At 42.1% G+C, this 13,242-nt stretch overlaps 2 protein-coding genes across 2 annotated transcripts in view; one reads left to right on the top strand and one right to left on the bottom strand.

The window, feature by feature from the left end:
- The window catches only part of STAU2 (staufen double-stranded RNA binding protein 2), a 321,968-nt gene that overhangs the window by 79,659 nt on the left and 229,067 nt on the right, over positions 1-13,242 (bottom strand). The gene's annotated exons all lie outside the window — the stretch shown is intronic.
- RDH10 (retinol dehydrogenase 10) overlaps positions 1-13,242 on the top strand; it is a 32,746-nt gene that overhangs the window by 1,929 nt on the left and 17,575 nt on the right. The window contains exon 2 of the mRNA XM_077352142.1: positions 1,257-1,492. Coding sequence (XP_077208257.1) covers positions 1,257-1,492 — 236 coding nt within the window. The remainder of the gene's footprint in view (positions 1-1,256; positions 1,493-13,242) is intronic.

Here is a 13,242-nt window from a genome sequence, read left to right as displayed (position 1 = left end):
GTGACTCTAGTTTTTAATTTGCTTCATTGTGCTTCATTTAGATCCCCTGTACCTTTTATACACCAAACCAATTAAGATTTAGAATTCCAATTTTTAACCAGAGGCTGAGTGCCGCTCTGCTCACACTATAGAGAAAACCCCAGAAACTGGTACTTGTTTTCCGAGTAATCATGCCTAGGATGATCCATTCTCATGGATCTTCAATTCAGAAGTATGCTTACCCTAATGTTGCTCTTCTCCTTGTTTTGGGTACTTCTTGTATACATCCATTGGACATTACAGGTTGGATCATATGTCTTCCTACACTGTTGGATCTGTTGCATTGGATCCAGTCAGCTTTTACACTGGTGGGCCACTAAAAACTCTGTGCTGGGGATCACAGGGCAAGCATAGACCAAAGGCATATGGGAATGGGCACTGTGGTGTTAAGGTAGAATCAAATAAAATTGAGTAAAAATGCTGACTGGTTACTCTTCTCTTCTGCTAAGGCTTTCGCTGATGGAAATAAGGTGTATTCTGATGGAGAAAGACATGGTGGAAGGGAATCATAGGACATGACCCTCTAAACCAGTGGTTCTCAACCTTCCTAAAGCCGCGATCCTTTAATACAGTTCCTCATGTTGTGGTGACTCCCCAGCCATAAAATTATGCAAGTGTCTTTCACAGAAATTAAACCAAAATGGACCAATGATGTGAAGATCCATTGTTCATGATGATTGTATATAAATTGGTTATAAATTGGTGGTTGCCTTCATGAGAAGTGGCAACAGCGGTGGCGCCCTCCCAGCCAAACTGCTTGCCCTGCCACAACCCCTGTGAAAGGGTCATTTGGCCCCCAAAGGGGTCCCGAACCCCGGTTGAGAACCACTACTCTAAACAGTGCCCATGAGTGACTGCTCATTAACACAGGAAGCCCCACTCATACGCAATCTGGAAGCAATCAGGATCTTGCACTGCCCTTTGCCCATTCTGAGATAATAGCAGTTATATCCTGCTCAGGATCTTAACTGCTCCACTCAATAGGGGGAAAGAATCATAGAGAACCTTGCACACAACCACAGTTGTTTATCCCTTTTGTCCATAAGTGGTACGATTTAGCAGTGCAGCTTCCTTCATCTTTTAGAACAGAAAACCGAAAGAATCTTATCAGAATGGGCAAATTAATCATTGGTTGCTATTTTCTGACCTTAAATATCTAATGAGGTTCTTCCTCCCCCACCGCCCCATTTTTGCTTGTCTTGTGTTCCTGTAATCAGCTGGCCATGGAGAAGAAGAAGTGCCACCACACTACAACCTCCAGGTCCATACGTACACTTGCGATGTGAGCAAAAGGGAGAATGTCTATACAACTGCTGAGAGAGTCTGCAAAGAAGTTGGTGAAGTCTCAGTCCTGGTGAATAATGCCGGTGTGGTCTCTGGACATCATCTCCTGGAATGTCCTGATGAGTTGATCGAGAGGACCATGATGGTTAACTGCCATGCACACTTTTGGGTGAGTATTTTGTTTACCTTGCTTCCTAATTTGTTCTTTCCATACCAACACAATAATTTAACATAACATTAGCACAGCACCTTCCTGTTATTGAGCCTGGATTTGTTTGTCTGTTGCTAGAGTACTACTCTTGTGCTTTCTAGCCTTTTTACCTTTACACAGTCACCCCTAAGCCAGAGAACATTAATCACACTTAAGTAAAAATCAATGGGACAGGTTAGTAGCAGCGAACATTTCAGTGAGACTTGATCATGACAAATATTCCCTGGATCAGGGCCACTGGGTATTTAGACATTAATGGGTCTTATTGTATAGGTTATAGATGTGTGGTCATCATAACTCAAGCTTGGTGCTATCAAGTTTTTATAAATTGCCTGTAAATTGAAAGAACTGTTGGCTCTCCTTGTTAATGACTTCATATTTCTGGCTCTTTAGAAATTTCAATCTGGCATTTAATGTGTCACAGAGGAAATGGCAAGGGGGGGATGGTACACTTTGCCAGGTCTGGGGGGAGGACACTCAGTGCTGCAAGGTTTTTACTATGATGTGGTCTATTGATATAATCATTTCAGAAATAAAATTGATTTTTTTCCTTTCAGGTTCATGAGATTGGGTGTATAGGATGGGATACTGTGTGTGGACAGCGGGTGGGGGGAAAGGAGCAGGTTTACTCAATTGTTGCTTGGGATCATCATGACAATGAAGACGAATATGTTTAAGAACGCTTTAAAAGTCCAGCTTATTTTTAGATAAACGGAAAGCTACTTTTTGAATTTTGATTCAGGGCAGTGGGACAGCTAGCCTAATATTAATAACTGTTTTGTGGCACTAAGAAAGTTTTATTCCACCATAAGCTTTGGTGGATTAGAATCCGTTTCTTCAGATGTAATGAGTAGATCCTCACCAGGCAGAAACTTCATGGAGGAGATTGGGTGGGGGTGGAACAGGGCTCAACGGACAATGAAATGCAGGGCATGGAGGGTAAAATGTAATTATACAAAATTTAAACTTAATCAAGACAGACAGAGGCCACAGTAACCCTGTAATGGATGGAGGTCTTAGGTGCCACCAAGAGATTATCTCCCCATTCTCCTTGCAGTTTGAACAAGAATTCTTACTCCCTAAAGATGCTATTTTGGCACATTCTTGGAATCCCCAATTTATTGCCTGTGCTATCCTAAATGGAGTTACACTTTTCTATATCCATTGACAATGGCTGTAGACTACTGTAACTCTCAGGATTCCACTGTGCATCTATTAACTAATATATTATTTAAATTTAACTCTGAATTTTAGTTAATATGTAAAGTGCCACAAGACTGCTGTTAATTGCCGCAAAGCGCTAATACAACTACTAGAATTAAACCAATATTGTTTCTTTTGTCTGGTGGGGGCTGTCCACAATCGCAACCAAGGCTATTTCCCATTACTGTTAGTTAAATACATTTAACTGTAAATGCCTCTGCATGCAATTCAGCTGCTTACCACTCAGCCTGGCCCATCCCCGTGAAGGTTTGTAGTGTTCCTCTTGCTTCATTACCACTGGTAATGTAAGCTACCTATGTAGACTTTGAGCAAGTAAGGTATGGTCTTAAAAATCCACCAATTTCAGTGCACATAAATGACAGGAACTTCTGTTATCCATTTTATACTTCAAGACTTGTTCTGCAAAAAACAAAACAAAATCTAATGTGTCCTTATAAAAGAAGGAAAAAATGGATAGCTTAGTAGATATTTGCTTGTGGCATAATTACAAAGAATTTTTGCCACTTATGACATCATTGCTATTAAACTATGGGAGGAACCCAGTCCCCGAGCATTCCACAGCTGTTGCTACAGGCATCTAAATCAACAATTATTTACAACATGGCAAGTTCTAAGAAATCATTTTAAAATCCCAAAATAACAAAGGAAAAGCTAAGCTTTGCTTTGGAAATTCCTTTTATACTTTTTGAAGAAATTTTAAGTTCCATCTTTCCTTTGAAGGACTGCTCTGGGGCTGTCATAATGTATTAATCTTTGGTTTGAACCAAGCCAGCTCAATACTAGTGTTTGATCTATGTTAAGCTCTCGCGGTTCCACAGGGCCTGTAAGGCAGAGCTCTTCCATCAGTTGAGGCTGGCACAAGGAAGATCTTGGGGCTCCTCCTCAGGCTGACCTTAACATCTGATCTTCTTCCATTCCCCCAAGGAATGAACATCTCGGGACCAGGGGGGGGAGTTTTTGTCACCGCCTGTTTGGTTGGGTTTTAATGGGTGGTGGTGGTTATGGGGGTGCTTTATTTATGATATATTGTGACCCCTCACAAGCCGATCTGGAAGTGGCAGGATATACATTTCAAGATAAATAAATAAAAAATATTTAACAATACTTCCTAGCTGTGGCGATCCATGTTTGCAACCCCTTATTAGTACGATTAAAGGGTGAAATTATACAGTGTTTATGATTGACTGTTTCGGCAGTCATCCAGCAATGCATTCTTGTGAGCAAGTTGCTCTTCTTTGGCACAACAACTGTGTTTGGCCCAGCAGAATGAAACAGTAGCAGCAGTGGTTGTTGCAACTCACCGAGGTTTTACGGTTTGCTATATCTCATTGTTCCAGTGCTGTATTATCATCATTCCTCTTTTTAAAAGCAGGCTAACTAGTAATATGTAAAGAAACTCTGTTATATTCTGATGGTATTTAGAGGCATTCCCTTCACATCGTGGGCACCTTGGTGGTTTTGTTATACTGATATACTGGACTCTGATTTTGCTTTGATATTCAGAACCTACGCTGTTGCAGGCTTGCAGCACTACCCGGATTTTGAAGCTGCAGTGTTCTAGCCTGTTTGGACTCAGCAACCTTGGCTTGGACTTATTTTGGCAAGTCTATCTGTAATGCCTTCTGGAACAGAAGCCGCCAGCAGTGTGGTATAGGCTAATACTTGAAGGTGGTACCAGCTTGCCTTGGCCTTATTCAGTGGACTTCGGTTAGAGCTATTGGGTTGAATCCTCTGGAAGAGATCAATATGCATGAGCAGGGGGAGTGTGGGTTTCACCCTCTAAGGCACCCCTCTCCAAACGCTGTCAGGGCAGCTTACAACAGATTCATACTTAAAACCTCAGACAATAATTAGTTTCATTAAAATATCAAATTAATTAATTGAAAATTATTTAACAAAAACAGAAGCGTGTTCTGTCAATGTGCCTCTCCCAACATGCCTGGGATCATATAGAGAGAATTCCAGTTTCAACCAGGCTCAAATGGCAGGAATAAGGAGGGGGGAGGGATTCAGCTCACAAACATGTAGCCTTTGATCTCAACCAAATGCCTGCTGTCAGCTCATTCCACCGGGCTGAAGCCAGGGCCGAAAAAGCCTTGGCTCTGGTCAAGGCCAAATATACATTTCTGGGATCAGGGACCACCAGCAAGTTAGAATTTGCTGAGTGAAGTGCTCTTTGGGGAGGGGGGTATTCGAACAGGTCATCCCTCAGGTACACAGGTTCCAGACTGAAAGGTCTTAAAGGTTAAATCCAACACCTTAAACCTGAACAAGAATTAGACTAACAGCCAGTGCAGCTACTGGAGGATAGATTGCATGTGGGCTCTCCACAGGGTCCTTGTAATTACCCAGGCAGCTGCATTCTGGACTATTTGTAATTCCAGATAGAGATAAGGGAAGATCCATGTAGAGCAGTGGTTCTCAACCTGGGGCTCGGGACCCATTTGAGGATCGAACAACCCGTTTCACAGGGGTCACAGCAGGGAAAGCATCTTGGTCGGGCACTGTTGCTGCTCCTCCTGAAGGTGCCTGCCAATTTATATACAATATTATAACCAATTTATATACAATCATGAACAATGGATCTTCATGCCATTGGTCATTTTCAGTTTAATTTCAGTGAAAGAACACTTGCATAATTTTATGGTTGGGGGGGGGTCACCACAACATGAGGAATTGTATTAAAGGGTCACGGCATTAGGAAGGTTGAGAACCACTGATATAGAGCAAGTTACAGTAATCTAGCCTGGAGATGACCATTGCATGGATCACTGGACTAGGTGTTCTGGGGCCAAATAATGTGCTAGTAGTGTTGCCTGGCATAGATGGAAAAAAGCCTGATGTGCTACTCTAGTAACCTGGTCCTCCTCTGGTCCTCTCTCCCCCCCCCCCTCAGCCACAAGACCTCTGTCTTGAGGAGGTTGAGCTTCAGGTAACTTTGCTGGAGACGCTCCGCCATGATTTGGGTGGGGTATTTGGTTGGCCACTCATTAACGGATAGAATTGGCTGTCATTTGCACCTTGGTGACGACCCAGCACATACCCCTGGACAAGCTGGCCTAGAGGGTGCATAGAGATGTTGAATAGTATTGGGAAGAGAGTTGTGCTCTGTGGAATCACATATTAGAGTTGGCAGCAGCGCAGTGCAATTCTTCCCCAATAGCAGCCTTCTATCCCTGACCTTGAAGGAAGGAGATCAGCCCCTTTATCCTCACGTTGGTAAGGCTGCAGTGAGAGGGAGAAGTCAGAGAAGTCACATGTCCATGCACGAAAGTTAGATGGGGATCCAACCCATTGCCTGCAGCTATGGCTTTGTGTGCGATTAATAAGATTGTCTGATCTGTTTAAGGTGCCTCCCTGTATGAAAGATATATTAGATCCCAAAAAGGTGTTTGAAAATCAGGACACTCCCGTGAAAACATAACATGGTGCCCCAATACGGATGCAGGGTTTGTGATCTCAGATTGGAAGTACAGGCTTGTATTCTGCCTTTCTTTTTCCAGTAAAGACTGATTCGGGTGGGGAGCTGAGCAAATCTGAAGCGACAGAACAAAAGCCACTGAATCCAGTGGCACTTCAAGACCACAATGTTTTATTCTGAGGATAAGCTTTCATGTATTGGAAGAAGTGTGTTCATGTGCACATGAAAGCTTTGTTCTGTTCTTTTTTTCTTTTGTTTGTTTCAACCATAGTGTTATGTTATGTCTGTGGTACTAATAATGGTTAACTCTACCCAGACAGTGACCAAAGCCAACTCTGGAAAGATGGGGCAGAATTACCATAGAAGAGACGAACGGAGCATTTGAGCCCCCTGCATGCTCCCAATCTCTTAGCCATCTAACCTGCTGTTTTATGGAAACATTTAGGCAGAGTTAAAAATAGCTTTGAAATGTCATGTATACATATGCCATATTTAAGCTGCCTTTTTATCCTCTCCAGAGCAAAGCAAGATAGTACTGGGCAGGATTACTATTAGCGGAGACTTCTTTCTGTATATACAAAAAGGACCCCCTGTATCTTTGTACAACTGCTTTGTACCTGTGTGCAAATGTCTAAATAAAGACCAGGGGGATTTTAAGCAGAAGGAGTTGGCATATTAGTATTCTGTCAACATTTAATGGATGTTTTACTTAACCAGTACAGTTCAAAAAGACAGCTCAGTATTTGAAAATTTATTAAGCCTGGTTTTCCCATGAGTACGATTCTCTCATCTCCCATCCTGTTTCTATAAATTTGCAGACAGCATGCATGCTATTCTTGCCCCAGATGCCTCATCAAAATGTATTGATTTGATCCTTGACTTAGCTTGAATTGTTAGTTTTATAGCAGTGCTACAAAGCCTGTATCTACTGTGCAGTTTTCAGGCAAAGGCTCAGAATAGATCAGTAGAATAGGGAAGATGAACCACAAAAATTGATGCACACAGAAGAAACACTGTTTTTATTAAAATTGCAACTCTGGTATTTTGATAGTTACTGGTAGAGAGGATGCCTAATGTTTTCAGGTGGGTGGTCAACTGATTGGCAGTTTGTCCACAAGTGGAAGTCCATATGCATAATGACCGCTTCTGGTTCCCAGTTGGAAAATGGGTTTCTGGAATCAACTTCAGTTTCTTGCCTCTGTGGCTTTTAGGATCTTGGTGTTTGACTTTTAGAAACAATTTTTAAATTTATATCAGTGAGAGTGGCATTTCTCTGCCTCCCCTTTACTGCTGCAACTCAGACCAATACCTGAAATGCTCATCCTGGGGAACGCGCTGGGGGAGGGGTGACAGCTTCCTATGGGAGGGAGGATTTTTTGGAAATAACTCTTCCTTTTGCTGGAAATATCTACCAGATCCTGTTCAAGAACATACAGCTTTAGGGGCCAGCGGATCGCCATAGTTCAGTTTCTCAATTTATGATTGCAAACCTTCAGGGGGTGCCAGGAAATGTCCTGCCAGCATGACTGATCTCCAGGCTGATCTCCAGGTAGAGATGAGTTGCCCTGGAAAAATAGTTCTTTGGAAGGTGGACTCCATGGCATAATACCTTGCTGAGTTCCCTCTTCTCCCCAAACTCTGCCCTCTCCAGACTCCACCCCCCTCCAAAAAAAAAATCTCCATGAATTTCCCAACCTGACGTGGGCAGCCCCATCCCGAGCTGAAATGTTGAAGACTTGCTGCTTTCTCTTGGTATACTTGCCATTTTTAAAAGTGATTCTGTTTTGTATTTATTTTAAAAAGTAACTCCTCTGCTAGCACAATTTGCATCTATGTCCCGCCTCTCCTTCCTCTCTCCCTCTGCCTGCCTGCCTGCCTGCCTGTCTCATTTAGCTCTCTTCTTAGGATTATCCATGAGCTCATTGAATTGCTTTTTACTGAACTGTCCAGCTGCCACAGTATTGTTTGCTTCATGTTGGACGCAGCTCTCTAGGATCTTTCCCAGCGACTTGAGACCTCTTCAGTACAGATGCCAGAGACTGAAACCGGGACCTTCTGCCAGGTCACTGTGGATGGTTTGTGGTGATCGGGGCATTAAAGCTCAATAGAAATCTAACAGTGAAGAATTGTATCGCCCTAATAAGGGGGACTTTTTATTTCCGGTTCATTAGAGCAGGTTCATGTTAGAAACTGGAATACAGGTGTGCGCATACAAATGTACACATATAGTGTATGCACAGGTATCTGATAGTGTTAAGTGTTATATTCACACTGGGAGACTGGGTGGAATCCAGTTATATCATAGTTTCCTGTGTTTTAACACAGAGCATTTATAGCACAAAAAACACCCACCTTTCTTAATTGTACGCTTAGCGAGTCAGAATGTTTAAAATGTCAATACAGATATTACATGGGCATGCATTGTTCAAATTATTGACAGTGTCATCCTGATCAAAGCTGCACCCTTCTGAATCCACTGCAGTTGATGGGTTTAAAAGGGTGTAACTCTGTTTAAGACTACACTGTGAACTGTCCTTTCTTTAACATATGTTTTCTAACCAAAGTTGTCTTCTGATTCTGTAAAGTGTGGCAACACATAAAGGAAAAGGAACCATTCTATTCCAGAACAGGACACAAGCATGATAAACCTAAAGTTTAACTTCCATGCTTAATTATTTCTATTAAACTACGTATGCCGCTGGAAAATATTAACCTCTCATGTCTAAAACTGTAAAAGCTAGAGGCTACCTCTAGACCCGAAAGGGTTGGATTTTGTACCCATTCTAAAGTATATGAAATCATTGTGTATTCACATATGTTTGTCTCTGAAAGGGTTTTTTTTAATGTTGTTTGTATAACACAGAGGGTAAAATATTAGCAGCTATTAGCAGGGGTAGTCAAACTGCGGCCCTCCAGATGTCCATGGACTACAATTCCCAGGAGCCCCCTGCCAGCATTCGCTGGCAGGGGGCTCCTGGGAATTGTAGTCCATGGACATCTGGAGGGCCGCAGTTTGACTACCCCTGGCTATTAGTGTAGAAAAGAGCAACAGTTCAGTAGCACCTTAAAGACTAACAACATTTGTGGCAGGTTATGAGCTTTTGTGAATCACTGCTCATTCCTTCAGATGCTGAAGTAGCGAGCAGTTATTCCTGAAAGCTCATACCTTGTCACAAATGTTGTTAGTCTTCAATATGCTGCTGGACTTTTTACAGCCACCCATCTTGCTGCTAGTGGTACTGCAGATCTTTGCCACATTTCCCTTTCCTCAGAAGCCTTTTCCAGTTTCCAGAAAGTAGATTCCTAGAGACATGGATATTAATAGTCATGGGGGTTGGGTGCTGTGGTAGAAAGGAAGAAGGAGCAAAACTGCCATCTCCATCTTCTGTCAGTGCAGAAGATACACCCCCATGAAAGAAGGCCGCAGCCGCTTCACACACACACACACACACACACACACACACACACTCCCAGTGTGGCGCCCCATGTGGATTGTGGTGTCTGATCTGTTTTCCACAAGTTAGAAGGGTCTTCTGGGGGGGAAGGGAACATGGCAAAGATCAGCATTGTTTCTGTTATCAGTAGTTAAGATCCAAACTAGAATCCTTTTAATTGTTAGAAAGCTAATAGTGCTTAGCTTTAAGCTGCATGGAGGGCTATAGTTGATTTAGGAAGGTATGGTTTTGAGAAAGATAGCACCTTGGGCCTACATTTCTTGACTGTCTCCCTGCTTTTTGTTTTTCTTAGATTCTTAAAACTGGCTTCTGCCTAACTAAAGCTGTCATGCATTTTGCACAGTGAGTGTAATTTCTTCCTAGGCTGCTCCAGAAATATGTGTGTCCCTCTTCTCTGCGTAGAGTAGCTCATAGGATCAATCCTGCTCTTTATTTGCCTGGGATAATATGCTGCGCTGTCTCAGACTGAGATGGGATCCCCATATACTGTTTTTTTTTTAAGTGTCAGAGACAGAGGGGGGTTATCAGCCTTCTGGAAGTAATGAGATGCTCATTTCGGGGGGGGATGTGGTGTTCTGCTTAATGCAGAAGCCACCTATAAAATTTGAGCTCCTTAAAATGAATGTTTAACCACTGCAGCCTCATGTTTCCTGGACATCTGTTATGGCCCGGCTTTCCGATCCTGGCTCTATTGGCTTCTCAGTTTCTGACCTGCCTTCTCGTCACCCTTCTCTTGTCTGTCTAGCATAGATTGTAATCCTCTAGACAGGAACTGTTTCTTCTCTGTTCTCTGCTTACCTATCATGTTTGTACTAACATTTGCAGCAACGTTTATCCTAAATTCTTCGAAGATTGGTCTTCTGGGATTCAATCATGAACAATTTGCTACTATTCTCTGTGGTTCTGAAAGTGCTAGGCTTACAGATCTGTATAAAACTTAGGTAAAACTATTGTGCTGACACATGCCAAAAAAGTTTTGCATTCCAAGGCGCACACATATTTTTTTAAAAATGTGGGCACATTCAGATAACTGTTTTCTCTACCTAGAGTCTGAAGTACACTATAATAGGTACTGAATAAAGTAAATAACAATGATAATAATGATGCTAGTTGATCATACTGTATGCAAGTTTAACATACTGTATCAGATCCTCAGCGGGGTGGCTGTGAGTGCCTATCCTGGTGCCCACCTATTGTTTTTAGGAAGTAAGTAGGACCAGGTGGGGTTTTTGCCAACCAATAAGAAGCAGCTTGGTATTGTGGTTAAGAGCAGCAACCTCTAATCTAGAGAACAAGATTTGATTCCCCACTCCTCTACATGCAGCCAGCTGGGTGACCTTGAGCCAGTCACAATTTGCACATTTCTCTCAGCTTCACCTACCTCACAGGGTGTCTGTTATGGGGAGGGAAAGGCAAGGCAATTATAAGCCGCTTCAAGATTCCTTTGGGTAGTGAAAAGTGGGATGCAAAAAACAACAACAAAACAGCTCTTCTTTTGACTGGAGATTTTATTGCCTATGCGGATTTGTTTATAATGTTGCTTTGGCAGCAGCTGCTACCACTACACAAGGATTTTTACTGTGTGACTAGAAGTAAGCTGTGTCAGCAATTTGGTGACTCTGTCCACCACCTTATGTGAGAATTTCAAATGTACCCACAGCCGTAAAGGCTGGAGATCCCTGCACTATATTTTCAGAAATCCATTTCGCCTTATTCTCACTGGCTAGGGCGAACAGGAGTTCTTCTTTTTATGATTGGCTTCTGTCTTCAACGGAAATAGAAAGTGAAAAATGGTTTTCTTTGGCCTATATCAAAATGGGAAACAGGGCATAGCTGTCAGTAGTCCGTACTCAGAATATACTGGGTCCTTGTACAGCTGGACCAGTAGTTCAAAATGTAAGTCTTGTGAAAAAGTGATGTTGGCTGTTTACAGGGATCCCTGAAGTAATGGTGCAGCAAAATAAAATATGTTCAAGTTACTTCACTAACTACTTAAGAACAAATGTCAAAGGAGGAAAGTATGCATATGTATGGGCTTTCAAATGAATATTCAGAGGTGAGTTTGTCCATGTGAAAGTGGATAGATATTTGCATTATTCATTTAGTAATTCCGTAACCAAATGGCATGTCAAGACTCTGGTTGCTAATCAAACAGAGAGGTGAAGACTTCTCACAAGTATAAATGGAATGCATTAGGAAGTATGCCGGGTTAAGGTGCTAGGTAATTCACAGTGAACGAATTGTAAAATGCAAGGGAAAGCTTGGCTGTTTAAATTTTCCACCTAGAATTAACAACCCTTTTTGGGGTGGGTGGGGGGAGAGGTTATTCTTTTTTTGTTTTGTTTCAACTTCTCTTTGTTACTAGCTCTACTTGACTTTATACCATTGTTATATCTGATAGCGATGATGAGGCTCAGCAGACCTTATTCACTCAAAAAACAAACAAACAAACCAGCCAATAGAGAGCAGGAACTCCTGCCTACTTCAGCCACTCCCCCATACTAGAATGGCTGAAGAGGTCCAAACAACTCCAATCAAGAGACACAATTTCTTCCTGTCCACAGTCATGTTTTGCTGTTCCATAACTATCAGGTATATAAGATAGTTTTGATCATGTGCTAAGAAGTTTACCAGTGATCATCTTTGGGGTTCATCTGCCTGTCTCAGTCCTTGACCCAGAGGCTCATACCTGATTGAACTATTGGTAGAATGCTTTTTTAGAATGGCTTAGACTGTCTTTCCAGACTGTGCGATAGAGAATCGTAAGATTCCTTGGTAACAGGACCAGTAATTGCATTCAAGGACATCTTGCTAATTCTTGCAGTTAGTCATAGGGAGATATATTATGCATTTGAACAGAAGTTCCCAGCCTTTATGGTCACGGAGGTCCTTCTTTACTTGGTATGTTAACCCACTTAAAAAAAAGAAAGAAAAAGAACAGGCAGAAATCAATAAAAGTGCAAAAGCCTGGTACTCACTTTCCCAGGCTCTAACCTGCTTGGGATGGGAAACATAGTTTTTAAAAGTGCAACGGTCTGTTCTATGTCAATTGAATGTGCCCTGGAAAACTCAGAACTGAATGCAATGCACAGACCATCCAGGCAAGCCATCTATGAAGCTTGAAAAACAGTGACTTGGGTTATGAAAGTGGCAGGTCTGAATCTGTTAGGCAGCAACAATGCAGCCTGGCACCACAAAAATGCCTTTGTCATTCTAAACTTTGACTTCTTCTTTGAATAAGGGTTAATTTTCTATGGTGGACAAATGGCTGTGACAATCAAAACCTGATGCTTGTTTACTCTTTCCTTCAGCCATTGTTTCAATGACCCATTACTAAAGGTGTAAACAAGATCAGAACCCACTTCATGGCCTGGTCTGTAGAAACTCTGGAAGAATTCTGTAGACATCTGCCCACTCATTAGCAAGTATTTGTTTTTCTCCCCCTCCCCTTACCCCATATCAGTCTGAGTATTTGGCTATGGATGTCAAGCTACTCATTCTACAAAACCATCTTTTGTCTCTGTGTTCCCTGTAGGCTATTATACATACTCCTCTAAATGTTGGGAAAGCGAAGAAATCACCATAGGATGAGTTCTTCTCATCATTCC

Source organism: Paroedura picta, chromosome 9 (assembly GCF_049243985.1).
Source record: "Paroedura picta isolate Pp20150507F chromosome 9, Ppicta_v3.0, whole genome shotgun sequence".
In the NCBI taxonomy this organism is placed as follows: Eukaryota; Metazoa; Chordata; class Lepidosauria; order Squamata; family Gekkonidae; genus Paroedura; species Paroedura picta.
Note: the sequence above shows the minus strand (reverse complement) of the source record. Positions and strands in the feature narration are given on the sequence as shown.